Source organism: Eretmochelys imbricata, chromosome 17 (genome assembly GCF_965152235.1).
Source record: "Eretmochelys imbricata isolate rEreImb1 chromosome 17, rEreImb1.hap1, whole genome shotgun sequence".
Taxonomy (NCBI): domain Eukaryota; kingdom Metazoa; phylum Chordata; order Testudines; family Cheloniidae; genus Eretmochelys; species Eretmochelys imbricata.
In genome coordinates, this window is record NC_135588.1 from 23,022,274 (window position 1) to 23,038,012 (window position 15,739).

The window sequence follows — 15,739 nt, forward strand, 5'->3', positions numbered from 1 at the left end:
CAAACACTCATTTCAGGGAGTGGAGGAGGAGTCGCCAACAGCCTAATCTGAATGGAACAGAGAAATGCTAGGGCACGCTAGCCACCGGAGTCTCAGTCTTACAACAAAGGAGTGCTTCCTAAGGGATCGGGCCTTAGTGGGAAGAGCCGGTTAGTGAAATTACAGCCAGAATATCTTCTTTGAAATTAAAATATGTACAAGGAGTTGGTGCTGTTGAGAGCTGGCTGGATCTGGGCACACTACTGCGAAGTACCTGCACCCCAGCTCCCAGGCCTCTTTGGGAGGTACCTGCCCCCTAGCTCCTAGGCCCCTTTCTGAGGTACCTGCATCTGAGCTCCTTGGCCCCCTCCCAAGGTACCTGCCCCCTAGCTCCTAGGCCCCTTTCTGAGGTACCTGCATCCGAGCTCCTTGGCCCCCTCCCGAGGTACCTGCCCCCTAGCTCCTAGGCCCCTTTCTGAGGTACCTGCATCCGAGCTCCTTGGCCCCCTCCCAAGGTACCTGCCCCCTAGCTCTTAGGCCCTAGCTGCAGGATCACTACCTCTGGCCAGGCAGTCGCTACACTGACCGTGCAGTCCCACAGCGGCATGGCTCTGTGTGAAGATGAGGTGAAGGAAGCCTAGGGTTGGAGCCATTGCAAGTCTTTAATCATCAAAGTTCACTTTTCCTTATTACAATACTCTGCGATGGTCAGTTTGCTGCAGAGGGCTTGTCCTTGTCTGGGCTCCGCAGACAGGCCTATGGAGATCAGCAACATCCTTTTCTAGTTCTTCTTACTGGGTCCTAGTTTCTTTAAGAGCTTTTTCCCCTTGCAGAAGAAGCTTCTCTTCTTTTTACTCTGAGCGGACAGGTCACTTGATTCAAGAGTCTCCAGTGATTCTTGGTCTGGACTTGGGTCACAAATGAGAGTGCAGGAAGGTGGCACTTCAGGAATGTTAGGCAAGGGGTCCTTCTGTTCACCAGGCCCATCTGAATTCAGCTAAACAGGAAAAGAGTAAACAAAAGAGAGAGTTTAGACCCCCAGCAGTGATACCATCTCCACAGAAAGGCTGTACAGTAAGAGAAAACCCTGACAGCCCATGTCTATAGCTGGTCATCTCTTCCGGAAAAGGCCACTTCCCCAGCAAATTCAGCCAGGCCATTTCTAGCGGCTTTAAAATGCTCCCCAGCTCCCACCAAGACCATGCAAGAGATCAGACTTTGCACAGCCCTTGGTAAATTTTGGGCTACACAATGAGAGTATCCCACAGGCTCTGAAGTATTGGAGACAATGCAGGCCATCTGCCTTTGGGTGACAGGCGCATAGCTTTGTGGGTGGAGGTGGTGGGAAGCAGGTCTTCAAGGCTGTGCCCTAAAGATGCCAGAGTAGGACTGGGCTGGCTGCTTGAGGGGGTCAGCCTGTGAGCTACCTGCTAAATATTCGGGCCACAGGGTTTGCCATGAGGCCTCTCCTCAGACTGGGGAGCCCAGGGCCTGATGGGGAGGGGTGTATGTGGGGTCTGTGTAGGGGCAAATTGCTTGGCCGAGCATATGCTACAGCTAGAATACTCCCATAACAGCAGCTGCTGGCCAGACCTGAGCTCTGAGCCTTTTCAGGGTCCTTCAGCATGAAGCACAGCTCAACCACGGCAGATAGTAACTATGGGAAGCTGCGTATGACTCAATGGGCAGGGAGGAGTTAATCATGGACCTGGACATAAAGGGGATCCTTGGAGCAAGTGACCATAAAGCAATTGAATTTCCAGCAGTAAGGAAGGTGCAAGCAGCAAGCAATCACAAAGAGGTGCCCAACTTCATCCAGGCAAATGGGGTTTGGTAGCACACAGCACAATGGGGCTCAACCTTCTGGGCATTACTGACATGTACAGAGTCATAGCAACCATTTGGGGCAATCCCGGCTCCTGGACCTTGTCCCCCAAGAAAGAGTACGGCCTTCACAGGCTGGGATTCCCTTCCTTCAAGCAGGAAACTCCAGTCCTTCATGCAAAGTGAAATTATGGAGGTAACATTTCAAAAGCACCTCCATGTCTTGGCAGCCAGTTTCACTGTAAGTCATGGACTCCAAAACCCGTACGGGGCTTTTGACAATGAGACATGGGCTCCTAAGTCATTCTGGTCTAGGGTCACAAAAGTCCAAAATCCCAGATTTAGGCTCCAGTGTGATTTGCAAAACTCCCATTGACCCTGCATGTGCCTAAACTCACTTGGCGCCTCTGTTTCTGAAGTAAAACGTTCCCTCGGTGCCTAGGTTTCTGCCTCTCGGCATACACACTGCTGCCTGCCACTTGGTATTCAGCTGCCTAAATTACATGCGGGACCCAATATGTGCTTAGAGGCTACCTAGCAGATCAACCCCTCAGGGGAGTTCACACAAACCAATGGGACGGGGCAAGGGGAGGCCCCCACAGCTATTAGCCTAGTGGTTCAGCTACTCATCTGGGATGCAGAAGACCTCCAGTTCATGTCCCCAGCCTCCACCTGATGAGGAAGGATTTGAATCAGAATCTGCCACCTCTCACACGAGTGCTGTAACCGCTGGGCTATGGGATACTCTGATAGGGGGAGGGGTGGCCTCCCTCACTCTCTGCTGTTGAAACGGTTTCACTCTGGCTCAATAATTAAAGAGCAACTGGAGCAGTGGAGCTGGACCCTGGGCCTCCCACATCCTGGGGGAGCACACTAACCACAAGGCTACAGAATCAGTCTCATGCTTGTGCCAGGTCTCTCTTGCCCAAAGGACTCTAATGATTTAATCCACAGTGGAACAGCTTCAACAGAAGTGGCTGTGAGACCCCCACATGAGAATATCCCATAGTTTAGAGTTAGATCACTCCCCGCAGTGGTAACAGAGCCCAGTTTAAACCCTTCTCCTTCTCAGGGGCTCTCCTAAATCCCAGGGGAGTAGCTGAACCTCTGGACTAAACATTATGACAGGTCATCCTTTCCCTCCCCACACCAAGCTTCCTGCACAAATCACCTTAGGTGCTTAACTCCAAAGCAGGGTCCCAGCTGAGAATCACTAGCAGAGACAGGTGCCTATCTCCAGGAGAGGGAAGGGCACCACACACACCCTGCTCACAGCATCTCCCACTGGCTAGCATAGGCAATTCCCTGCCTAGCATGCTGGCTTCTGTGAAGCGCAGTCTGAGTATGCCTACACAGCAACACAAGCCCCACGACAATGGGACTTGAGTTAGCAGACCTGGGCTTGAGACCCCAGAGCTCAAGTGGCTACAGCGCTAGGTCTTTAACCAGGATGTGAACTCAGGGCTCTGGCATCCACACTGCATCCACATGCAGATCTGAGTCCATCCAACGGTATCCCAGACTTCCTAGCACCCTCCCAAAATGTGGCCGCTCTAGACCTTTGTTGATGGTGCACTGTGGGAAAAGTTGACTGTCTACCCTGCACGTTACAGGAAGTTTGAACAACCCGCCAACGCATTGTCCAACTGTCATTTTAGTCTGTGCAGTCCCAGCAACATGAAGAACTTTTCTCACTTGCACTTTCACTCCTGTTTCAGGAAACATGCACAGCTTCTGTGAGACACTGGTGGACATTTCAGTGGTGTTTTCTGACCCATTGAAGGCACCTGACAGAGTTAATGATGGAGGAGGACGAGAAGGACACAGACATGGAAGTCTCAAACTGGCTGATGCTGCTTATAACACTCAGTACACCCACTGATGTCCCTTTTATAGACTGGCACTTCTGGGGCAGGGCCACAAAGACAGACTGGTGGGACCACATTGTCTTGCAGACCTGGGATGACCAGCAGTGGGTCCAGAACTTCTGCATGAAGGAATCTACTTTTCTAGAGATCTGTGAGCAGCTTGCCCCGGCTCTCCAGTGTGAAGACACATACATGAGGGCGGACATGGTGGCCCAGAAGCAGGTTTCTATAACCATCTGGAAGCTGGTTACCCCAGACTGCTACAGGTCCATTGCACACCAGTTTGGAGTTGGAAAGCCGACTGTGGGTAAATTGGTGGCGGAGATATATGAGGCAATCAGACGTGTGGTTTGCCCCAAGGTGGCGGGCATTACAGATATTCCTGAAGTAGTTGCTTGAGAAAAGTAGTTTTTGAGAAAATGGGGTTTCCAAACTGTGCTGGGGCTGTTGATGGGACTCGTGTGTTCATAGTTTGCCCTCTTCAAGGAGCACATAAACAGCAAAGGGTTCTACTCCATTGTTATACAGGCCTTGGTGGACCACGGAGGGCAATTTAGGAGTGTCACCATGGGTTGCAGTGGGAAAGGTCATGACGCCAGGGTTTTTCACCGATCGGGAGTCTGCATTCATGGACAGGCTGGGACACTATTCCCACAAAATGGCATTGTCATGAATGGAGTTACTGTCCCCACCGGTATTCTGGGGAACCCCGTGTACCCACTTTTGCCTTGGCTTTTGAAACCATACTCTGATCTCAGAGCTCTCACAAAAGACAGTTTAATTACACTGTCAGCAGGTGTGGAATGGTTGCTGGTTGTGCGTTTGGCAGACTGAAATCCCATTGGAGATGTCTACAGACCCATTTGGATGCCAGTGTCATCAATGCTGGGTGCATTGCAGAGGCTTGCTGTGCCCTTCACAACCTTTGTGAAGCCAGAGGGGGGCCATTTTCCCTGAATGGGCCTAGGACAGCGAGGAGCTGCTAAATCGGGACGCTCAGCCACAAAGTGCAGCTCCCTCAGCTGGAGCTGGAAGTACTGGGCACCAGAAGGCAGGGATGCTTTGTGCTCCCACATTGTGGGCTTGCCTGGCCCAACGGAAGAGGGGAATGGCACCTGTATGAATGTTCTGGGGTGGCGGGGGGAGATTCATTGCTTGTGGAGGGTTTCAGAGCTGCAGGGGGTTGATTGCCAAGCAATGTACTTATGAATGACCTGACTGAATATCAAATGGGGGTAGGGCGTTTTTCAAAGTTCGGGTCGCGACTCAGTACTGGGTCACGGCATGCCAGGCACTGGGTCATTCTGGTCAGCACAGCTGACCGAAATGTTAAAAGTCCCGTCGGCAGTGCTGCCCAGCTATGGCAGGCTAGTGCCTACCTGTTTCAACACCATGCTGCACCCTAGGCAAGGGGGACCATGGGGTTCTGCGCACTGCCACCGCCCATTGAAAACTGGCCAATGGGAGCTGGGGGGGGGGCAGTGCCTGCAGGTGAGAACCACATGGAGCCACTTGCGTGCCTCTGCCTAGGAGACGGACCTGCTGCTGGCCACTTCAGGCGCAGTGGAGCCCGCGGTGCCAGGACAGGTGGGAAGCCTGCCTCTGCACCCCGACTGTGCCATTGACCAGGAACTGCCGGAGGTAAGTCCATGCCCTAACCCCGCGCCCCAATCCCCTGCCCCAGCTCTGAGCCCCCCCCAACCTGGAACCCCTTCCTGCACACCAAACCCCTCATCCCCGGCCCCACCCCAGAGCCTGCACCCCCAGCCCAGAGCCCTCACCCTCTCCTGCACCCCAACCCCCTGCCACATCCCAGAGCCCCCTCCCATACCCTGAACCCCTCACTCCCAGCCCCACTCCACAGCCCTCACCCCCACACCCCAATCCTCTGCCCCATCCCTGAGCCCCTCCCACACCCCAAACTCCTCATCCCCAGCTCCGTTGGGTCACGGGCATCAACAATTTTCTTCAACTCGGTCCCTAGAAAAAACGTTTGAAAACCCCTGATGTAAGGTGACTGATGTAGCTAACTGTATTGATAACGAATGTTTGGCAATTGTCCCTGATCATGTGTTACCTTTATTGTGTGAAATACACACAGTATGATGTGACGCAGTGATAGCAATAAACTTTCTTAATAAAAAGCTTTACTTATAAACATGGCTCAGCTGCCATTAGCAAACCAAAACGCCAGCCACAACAAACCTTTAAAAAGAGAACAAAGTGCATGAACAAATGCGAACAGTGAAACCATGTCCAAGACAGAACCCCCCCTCCCCCGCCACTGCATATTCCCGGGCTCTCCATACCCCCTTCCCTTCCTTCCACATGTGCTGCACACTTGGCATCGGGGGAGGAGGGAGACAGGCATCCACAGGGGCGGGGAGCAATATGGAGGGCTGCATGTGCCACAGTTGCCCTGGCCCGCCGCTCACTGGGCCCAATTGCATGGGCCACCCAGCAATGGGCGTTGTCCAAGCTGTTTCTGGACTGCTGCATGGGGAACCGCCGAGGGGACTCAGGCCTTGGTGTGGGGGATGCAGCAGGAGCCTGTTAGTGATAGCAGCCACTCAAAAAGTTCTTTCTGCTGAGCTCCGTCCTCCTCCCTTAGTCGCTGTCCCTGGTCCAGGAACTGCAAAGAAAGTGACTGCTCCCACGCTGCAAACCTGTCCTCAAAGGCAGCCTGAGCCTTTCCCCTGCCTCTCGCCGCAAGTCCCTCTGCCCTTGGTTCTGGACCTGCCTGTGGGCCCTGTCCGGCACTTCAGCCGCCAGTTCATCACGGAAACACTCCCTCTTGGGACGGTCTGGGGAGGTTCGTTGGTCCAGGCTTCTGCTGCACTGTGGGCGAGCTGTGGAGGTGCTGCAGCCAGTAGGGGGCGAGGGGCCTGGCACAGGACCACACACCGAGGGCTTTCTTCTCAAACAGCAGGAGCACAGGAAGAATCCTTGTGGAATTGCAAGGACATAAAATGTTACTTTTCCAAACTGAACTTCCGTATATTGTGAGAGGGATGCTACACCACAGAAGCTCCCTGGACACAGCCTGGATAATTGCAGCGAAAGATGCCCAGAGACAGTGGTAAGTTAAAAATGACTGCTGCTTTTTTTCCCCTTAAAATTGCAGAACAACTTGGGTTAGCAGGGGAGATGGGTGGCCATACACTGCACAAGGGTTTCCTATCATTTCTGGCATTCCACATTTTGGAGGACGGAACAGTTCTTGTGGTGCCTGATTGGCAAAGAAAGGTGTTACTCCAAGCTGCCAATGGGAATCCTGCAGTGTATGCCACTGAACAGCACATCTACAAGTGAAGTGGGCTCATCAGCTACTGAGATGGCCTGGGAAAATACGACCTTCTCTGTGACTATCTGCTTCATGAGGGAATCAACAGGATGCTGCATTAGCTTCCACACAGTTTAGCCTGTTATGGCTCCATGCAAACACACAGAACTCCATGGCCTTGGAGAAAATTTCAAACCCCAGGACTGCATGGACTCCCTTAAACTGAAATGGACTAGATTTGTAAATGGAACATGTTTCCACACTCCTCCCTTTGGCTGTTTTCAGGTGGCTCGTCACACCACTGAGTGGTTACAGAGCGGTGTGATTACAGGGACAGCAAGGGAAGGTTATTATTTTCAAGGAACAGGAAAGCACTAGTAAAACTGTGCACCTTTTCAGTAGAAATTCACTTTTCAAGGTATTTTTTACTGTCTGCACTTTGTGGTCACCATTTTGAATTCCACATGGCGGGGCAGAGCGGGGGTTGCTGGGAGACACCAAGGTGCTGACATACAATCTGCCATTAGCAGATACACGCTGATAGCCAGGGCTAGTAATAACTTCTGCATTAGTTCACAGAATAGAAATCCCTCCCGTTCCTATATTAATAGACATTAACATGGAGCCCGAAACTTACCAGGCTCCAGGACGGCTTCTGTCTCTTCTGTTTCAGCTGCAGGTGCCAGGGTGGTTCCTCCTGTGGCATCAAAAAGCTCCTCTGAGTACAGCCCAGGTTGTATTGCAGCTGTTTTTGCTCCAAAGCCTCCTCCGGGACCAGGGCCAGCTTTGTCCCTGGCTTCCATCAGCCCCTGGCTGGCTCTGTGCTTGGCACAGTGCCCAGCACCCAGTTAAATGCCTCATAAAACGATGTCGGCAAGTTGCCCAAGGTGCCTTTCTCGTCCCTGTTTTCCCTGTCCTCAGTCCTGAGCTGCTTAGTCCGCTCCCTGCCATGGTCACTGGCCCAGTAGCTTTCCAGCATTGCCAGCTTCTTTCTATTTGCTGCTAGGCGTGGTCATTCCTGGTGCATCTCCTAAATCCACTGCTTTGCTGGCCTCACAGCAGAGATTTCCCAAATCTAGCGGTGCTCCCACAAGCATGAAGCAGCACGCTTTGCAAAGGATTGTGTCTGGTCAGTGTCCATTTCAAACACAAGAGGCTTTCTGAAGGTGTATTTGGAGCTTGGCGGTCGGGATAAAATGGAAGGGTTAAACTCTGACTGCCTGAGCTGCTGTAATACAAGGGGGAGTTGCTTCCATTTCCCTGGAATCAACTGGCAATTCTTGGGAGAGAGAACAAAGGAAGTTGGCCTATGGGATTATGGAATACTTTTGGCAGACTCCCAGAACCCGAATCGGGGGGCGGGGGGGGAACGGATGCCGGTGGGCTGCATCTACACTGCAGAATGATGGGGCTTGACCCTGAGTCCCAGCTTGACTCAAGCTTGAACCCTCCACCCTCTCAGGGTCCTAGGATCCTTGGTCTGAACTTGAGTCCAAGACATTTGTGTGTAGATGGAAGGGGGGCTTGGGCTCAGCTCAACTTTTGGTCCTGCTTTGAGCAGGGGGTTGGAGTAGATGACCTCCTGAGGTCCCTTCCAACCTGATATTCTATGATTCTGAGTCTAAGCCCAGGGTTATGCTGCAGTGTAGATATACTCTAAGGCAGTGGTTCTCAACCTTTCCAAACTACTGTACCCCTTTTAGGAGTCTGATTTGTCTTGTGTACCCCAAGCTTCACCTCACTTAAAACCTACTTGTTTACAAAATCATGAAGCTTTCCAGCTCAGCCATGACCTTAGCCATCCTGGGCTGCTAATGTATTGTGGACCCTATCACAACAAAACAGCCTTTGCCCTTTCTATGGCTCCTGAATGGGTACTGAACATTGACACTGACTTGCCAGGTCTAAGAATCATCCTTCCAGCTTCCAATTGTACTCACTACAGCATAATCACCTAAAGAGCAGCCTTGCAGGCAGGGGCAGAGAAGTGGGCAATCACCAGCATGCTGTTCTCAAACAGCATCACTAGAAGCTTTGTTCAGGAAACCATCGCTATTCAGGACAGCACCCAAGTCTGAGTTTAGGTTCCATAGGAGTCAATGGGAGTTAAGCACAGGCATAAGTGGTTTCATGAATCGAGGGCTAGAAGTGTCTAGCTAACAGAATGCTCCGTTGAGAAGAGCATGAGCCAGTGACATAGACAGCATGATGTTCTGCCTAGGGAGGGGTATTAGCAAAGAGCACAGAGGCTGTCTCTGGAGACAAGCATCGTATAATGCTGTTGGCTAGTGTCACTTGGGGACTTGGGCATGGGAACGCTTTGCTACTAGGAGCATGTTACAAAAAGAGGTTGCAGGTGCTGCATAAAGCAGAAATGGAGGCTCATATGGCTGGCAGTCTTGAGCCTGTTTCCTGTGTTGAAATAACAGACATAGCATCCCTGCATTACCCCACTGCTGAGCAACTCGGTGCCATTCAGGAGCAGTTAACAGGAAAGGCAGTTGTCTATGGTCTCTTTTTCTTTAGAGTTAAATTCCCCTCTAGTTATTCCAGACACTTCATTCATTTCCAAGAAGAACAAATTATAGGTATAAGATGAGCTGAAACACCACTTCTAGGGAGCCAGATCTCCTGAACACCTTGGGGGCGGGGTGTGTTACATGGAAAGAAGCCATTATTTAGCAGAGGGGTGACAAAAGTGGAATCAGTATTCCCGAGAAAGAGCCAAATGGACCTTTTAGAGAAATATGGCTTGGTACTGATGCAAAATGCATGTCGGTTCCCAACTCCTATGCGTTAACAGCAAGCACAGTGACTACAATGTTGCTTTCCAGCATCCCAGGTCACCAGGGGCTTGTTGCTGTTCATGGATTTAATAGACTTTAAGGCCACAAGGGACCATTATGTTAATGGAGCGTGACCTCCTGCACAGCGCTGGCCAGAGAACATCTCCCTGTCAAACCCGACATGCTTGGTTGCACTACAGCATATTTTTTTAGAAAAACATCCAGTCTTCATGTAGAGACTCCAAATGATGGACAATCCACCACATCCGTGAGTAACTGGTCCTAATGGTTCACGCTCTCAGTGTAAAACACTGGCATCTTATTCCCAACCGGAATGTATCTAACCTCAGCTTCCAACCGTTAGATCTTGTTCCGCCCTTGTCCATTAAATTATAAATTAAAGACCCTCTACTGTTGGAAGTCTTCTCCCCACATAGGGCCGATAGACAATTGGTTATAACAACAGTACTAATATATCAATTCACATATCAAATCTCCATCAGTTAGAAGGACATGACTAACTGTCTTTGTGGTCACAAGTCCTTCTGATTGCCATCTCTGGTGAATGACACACACTCACAGGCACACATGTACACACACACACCCCTCTAAGTTACATAAAGGCAGTGGACTCAACTGGTAAGTAACAAATGGAAATTCAAGTTCTGGATATTTCTCCAAGAAAAGAAATGAAGAAAAATTACTCTGGAAACATCTTGGTAAATAGTGTTAGTGTTGCAAAATCGAACAATCATGTTAGTCTTTTCTCTTCTCTGTTACTCATGAGTTTTTTCTGAAATGATAAATCAAATGTTAAAAAGGAAAAACACAATAAATCTGCTCCCCCTGCACCCTTCAAGCGGTGGAGTGCAGGAAGTCATACCCCACAGCCGCCTGGATACAATCCTTTCTGTGAGTGCTATCAAACAGAACAATTATCCGCCGGGGTTAATTTTAGGGACTAGCACCACCCCCATGACTTATTTAGTCAATTTGCTAGTCTTTGGATTGTTTACGGGAGCCCCAGGGCACACAGTGAGGAGGAACGGGAGAAAACTGAGCAAAGGAAAATGCAGGCTGAATATGGGAAACTATTAGCTTGCAGGCTGAGGCAGGAGCCCCATCACATGGGACAGCTACACCCAGTCTGGATAAAGCACCATAAACTACTGTGCAGAGAATAATCTTGCTCTAGCTGGGGCCAGTCCCTTGTTATCTCTTATTTCTAAGAAATCATACCACAGTCCCCAAAACCACCCGATAATTGTTCCAAACAACTGCACTTCACAGCATGGCTTCTCTTTTGTGATGAGCCTCATGCAGCCAGCCACTTCACAGCAGGGGAAGGAGAGAAGTCTGGCTGCATGGCAAGCTAGGGTACTGGGTCAGGCAGGTGATTAAGGCAACCTTCTCCCATACACTTACATGGTTGCTCTCTCTCTCTATGTATCATTCTTATCTATCACTGGACTCTTCTTTTCCTCATTCTCTGAAGAATATAACCGCCAGGGGTACATAATATGGGCAGAAATAAATAGATGAAATAAATTAGAATGGAATACTTTCTAAAGGTGCTTTACAAACCTCAGTCTTTGACAGAATTGGCATATTATTGATGCAAAGCATACCCGTTAGAGCAGTCCCTTGATAGCAACAACTATCATTGACATTACCATGGGATTTTCACTGTCGCATCCTGTTTTCACATGCTCAGGACTTCTCAGGGAGTTTCCCTTTGGGGTTGAGTTTTCAGTGCTTAGCCTGAGTCCAGAAGTGACATTTGTGTGAAAGTTTAAGCAAAATCCCTTAATCTCTTTCAGTTATTGGAGAGTTAAAAATATCCCCCATGTTTCCAGAATTGTACAAATCGTTTAGTCACCAGTGATTCACATAACTCATCCTCCTTCCTCTGCTTTGTATGGAAATCATCCTCACTGAGGTGCTGGGCCCCTTCTTGGTGTGGGGGGGAAAGCTTAATCCAGAAAATTATAAGCAATTGGAAAATCACTTATGAGTGAGCTCCTGCTAAGATCTGAGTAGGGCCTAATGAAGCTCACAGCTTTGTTGTGACATCACGTTGTTCGGTGACCCTGCCCTAGCAGGCAGAATGGCTCAGAGGCTGCAGCTAGGCAATCTGGCAGGAAGAATTTCATCCCCAATCTTCCAAAAGATTCCAATGATGCTCTCTCACTCCTGCCACCTCTCTGCTGCTTTTTCAGCTCTGCTGCCCTGCTGACCCAGCTTTGCGAGAAAAGGTCCCCAGCCGAACACAGGCAGCAGCAAATGTGAGAACTCCTCTCTCCTCAGCAACCAATCCCTTTCCCTGGCCAGGCCTAGCCTCAGCAAATAGGCTGTTTAAAGCCACGCTCACTAACACTTTTTAACCAACATGAGAGTAGGCCTGTAAAAATATGCTAGCTGGTTATGGTGAATCCTCAGTTCCCCCAGATGTACTTGGGTTGATGTCGATGAAACTATATTGATTCACAACGGGTGAGGATTGAGCCCACAGAATACATGCAATGTAGGCAGCTCAATGCTACTAGGAGAACCTTCACTTCTACCTTTCCTGCCTTTTGGTGCTTGCTATTTAATTTTAATGAAGCAATACCATGGGGGTGGGGAGGAAGGGGCTTGGCGAGGCTGTAGTATGTAATAGGAGTAAGAATGCAGCTCAGAGGTCCTGGAATGAGGCTTTACCGGTATGTTTCTTCTGGTAATTTAGGGGAGTGTGTAAAGACAGTCACTGCCAGGAGCTTCCCAGCAGTGCCCTTTCAATCCGATGCCATGTTGCTTTGCTATAGACACAACAGTCAGGCTATACAAATTCTGGGTTTCGTGAGAGGTGGGCACGCTGCAGAGACAATGCTAAGGGAACACTAGGGTAGTGAGACAAACCCTGTCGCTAACACTTCACAGCCAAAGGACACAACCGGGGTCATTAGTATTAATCCATCAGGGCCTCCAGTCAGACTCATGCCAAATGTCCTCTTTCCATTGGTGAGCTTTCTAATTAGCTCCTCCTTCAGTGGAGTCTCTACCATGCAAGTCAAGGTGAGGTCACGGCTACCCATCTGTGACATCACTGAATGTGGCAGGCAGCCATAAGCAGCTTCAGGATTCAAGTTCTCAACCACCAAGAGTCAAACTTTTGTTATGCAGGCCTTTGTATTCATACATGTTTCTCTCTAGTTCCTTTAATTGGAAGATCCTGGGGCAATTCAAGTGCATTCATTAATTAGCCTCATAAGACACAAACTATGGGAGGGAGGTGGTCATTCTGTCATACCTATCTAGGCACTTACGCCATGATCAGAATTTATAACCACACACAGAGGAGCTGACACTTAGAGAGGTGAAGTGACTAGTACCAGGTCACAAGGAATCAGAAACAGAGCCAAGTATAGAATTCAGTGTCCTATTCCTGGTTCCCCTCTGTAATCACTCACTCAAGCTATACAATGTGTGACAAAGATTCAAACGAGAAACACCCGGAGAACATAAACTCTTCAGGGTAGGGACCATGTCTTTGTATATTTATACAAAGTTCTTAGCACATGGTGTCCTGACCTCAAAAAGGGTCATACTCAATGTTCATGTTAATAAACACAGCAGGGAACTGGGAAGGATGTTGGGTAACTTTCTCAAAAATGTATGGAGCTTTATATAAAAGTGAGCTGACATCAGCCCTTGAGGGGAACAAAGGTAAATACTGGTACATTTGGGAGGAAAGTATGTCAGGGAGGAACTGGAAGGGGTAGACATGGGAGGCACGTCCGTGTACAGCAGGCAGCCTATTACCAGTTAAATCCTGCTGGAATGTAATAAGTTCAATCACTAACAACTGATTCCCCACATACACAGCCTCCACCTACCCCAGCCTTGGAACCACATGCCAAACCACAGACATCCAGAGCCATTAAAAACAGTTAGACCTTAATTGGAATTAGTATGCCTTGATGCACGTGGAAATCTGTTTAAGGGAGCTATGCAGAGCCCTCTACCCTAATCAGTGTCCATTCACACATTGGGGAATGCAGAGATTAAGGGCTCATCTAGACAGGGAAGTTGTACTGTGAATTTAAACTGATATCGTGAACTAGCGGAGCCCCCTTGTGGGCACCCTTATTCCAGTATCAGAGTGGGTATTTTCAGTTTACCTTTTGTCACTTTGGAAGTGCTTTAAACTAAACTGAAAAGGCCGCTCTTATTCTGGAATAAGAGTGTCCAAAGGGGAGTGGGACTAGTGTAACTACAGCTCTCTAACTATACCTGTATAATTGAACTGTTACAACTAGTAAAAGTTTCCCAAGCAGACACGCCCTTCAAATCAGGGTCAAAGGAATCTGAACATCCATGACCGGCAGCTCAGGTGGCCCAGCTTTGGGCTGGCTTTAGAAGATGGGGCAGGTAGCCTAATTGTATTTGACTGGTCTGCAAAGCAGGCACAGCACCTTCCCTGTATGGGGAGGAAATCAAGGCATTGTAGCAGACAGACGTTACAGAACATGAAGTAATCGGAAATGAGGGAGATGGTGCAGTAGCTGGGGAGGGAGGCTTGTGGAGACTCTAGTGTGTTTGAAGGCAAAGGCAAATGAGCAGGGGGTGGCTGAGTGTGGGGGAGAGGGATGGAGGAGGTCAGGAGCTGGGAGGGCTGGTGCAGGAATAACAGGTTGCAGGAAAGCCAGGAAGGATTTAGTTAGGGTGACACCAATAGTTCCAGCTTCTTTTAAGAGGCAGAAAATCCCAGAAACTGGGGCAGTCAGGGATATGTGCCTGTTCACAGACCAAGGCTTGGTGCCAGACTAGGCCTGTGGCTAATGGACAGCTCTGACATCTCTGTGACTCAGTGAGTGGGGAGCTATGGAGGTAACTTCCCGAAGGTAACTGATGGCGCCAAGAGATCCATTTGAGAATTAGGGCCCAACTGGGCATTGACTTCCCCTGGCAATCACTGTGGTTAGGGGCACTGCAGGGTGGGTAAGGCAGCACAGAATGGAGTCTGCTTTGGGGAGAGCAGGCTGGTTGTGCCAGGAAGCAGGGGAGGGAGTGGGTAACTCAGGATTTTCTGGCTGTGAGTTTCCTGGGTTTGAGAGGCGCTCTCATGGCCTTACATCCTTTTCACAGAGGTGCGTGTGGGGATGTCCCCAGTGGGTTTTCGGGTGTGTCACACTCACCACTGTGCAGCAGTGAGGGAGCAAGTCCTCAAAGCATTGTCTTGCCTAGAGGTTTCTCCCATCCTTTAACAAGTGGCCCTAATATTTCCCTGAAAACAGTTGAGCTGCTCCTGTGTGATAAAACCCTCTAGGCAAAGAGCAGTGATCTGAGTGGCTGCAGAAGATGGGGTGAACTGCACTCATGCCCTCCACTCCAGACCTCTGGTCAGCTTTGGAGTTTTGTCTCTCTCCCATTTCTCAACTATTGGAAGTCCTTTTATATGGCTATGGTAACAACAGTTACTGTCCCAAGAGTCCTCTGCACTAATCAGCTACCATGTCACCTTACCTGACTCTCGGCACTCACTGCACATGTGTCTTTGTCTTCCAAATGAAGCCCCTCAGTCATTCCTCCATCCAGAGAGACAGCTTCCAGAAAGTTAGACGGGACAAGGCCTCTCTGTCTGTTTAACTCCCCCTGCAAGGTCAGAGAAGCGGTTCTTAGTACGCCACTAAGAAAGACTGACTTGAGAAATGAAGCAGACAACCCCATTGCACAGGGCTGGGCAGACTGCAGCCTGTGGCTAAACCCAGCTAAGGTCATCAGGAAATGTGGCCTGCCTTGCTCCCACAGGCAGTGTGGCTTAGAGGACAGAACCTGGGTTCTGTTCCTGGCTCTGGCCTGCTGGGTGACCTTATGCAAGTCATGTCCCCTCCCTGTGCCGCAGTTTCCCCATTTCTACATCAGGGATAATGGTCCTGCTCTCCATTGTAAAGCACTTCGAGAGCTAAACTCTGGGGCTGGGACTGTCTCTTTGTACTGTGTTTGTAGAGTGCTAGCAC

The 15,739-nt window shown here is 49.8% G+C and overlaps 1 protein-coding gene across 1 annotated transcript in view; it reads right to left on the reverse strand.

Moving 5' to 3' along the window:
* Window positions 1-592: 592 nt before the first annotated feature.
* The window catches only part of TSPOAP1 (TSPO associated protein 1), a 231,866-nt gene continuing 216,719 nt past the window's right edge, over window positions 593-15,739 (reverse strand). Inside the window, exons 30-31 of the mRNA XM_077836656.1 lie at window positions 15,246-15,374; window positions 593-976 (exon numbers count right to left, since the gene is read on the reverse strand). Of these exons, the coding sequence (XP_077692782.1) occupies window positions 761-976; window positions 15,246-15,374 (345 nt within the window). The 3' untranslated portion in view covers window positions 593-760. The remainder of the gene's footprint in view (window positions 977-15,245; window positions 15,375-15,739) is intronic.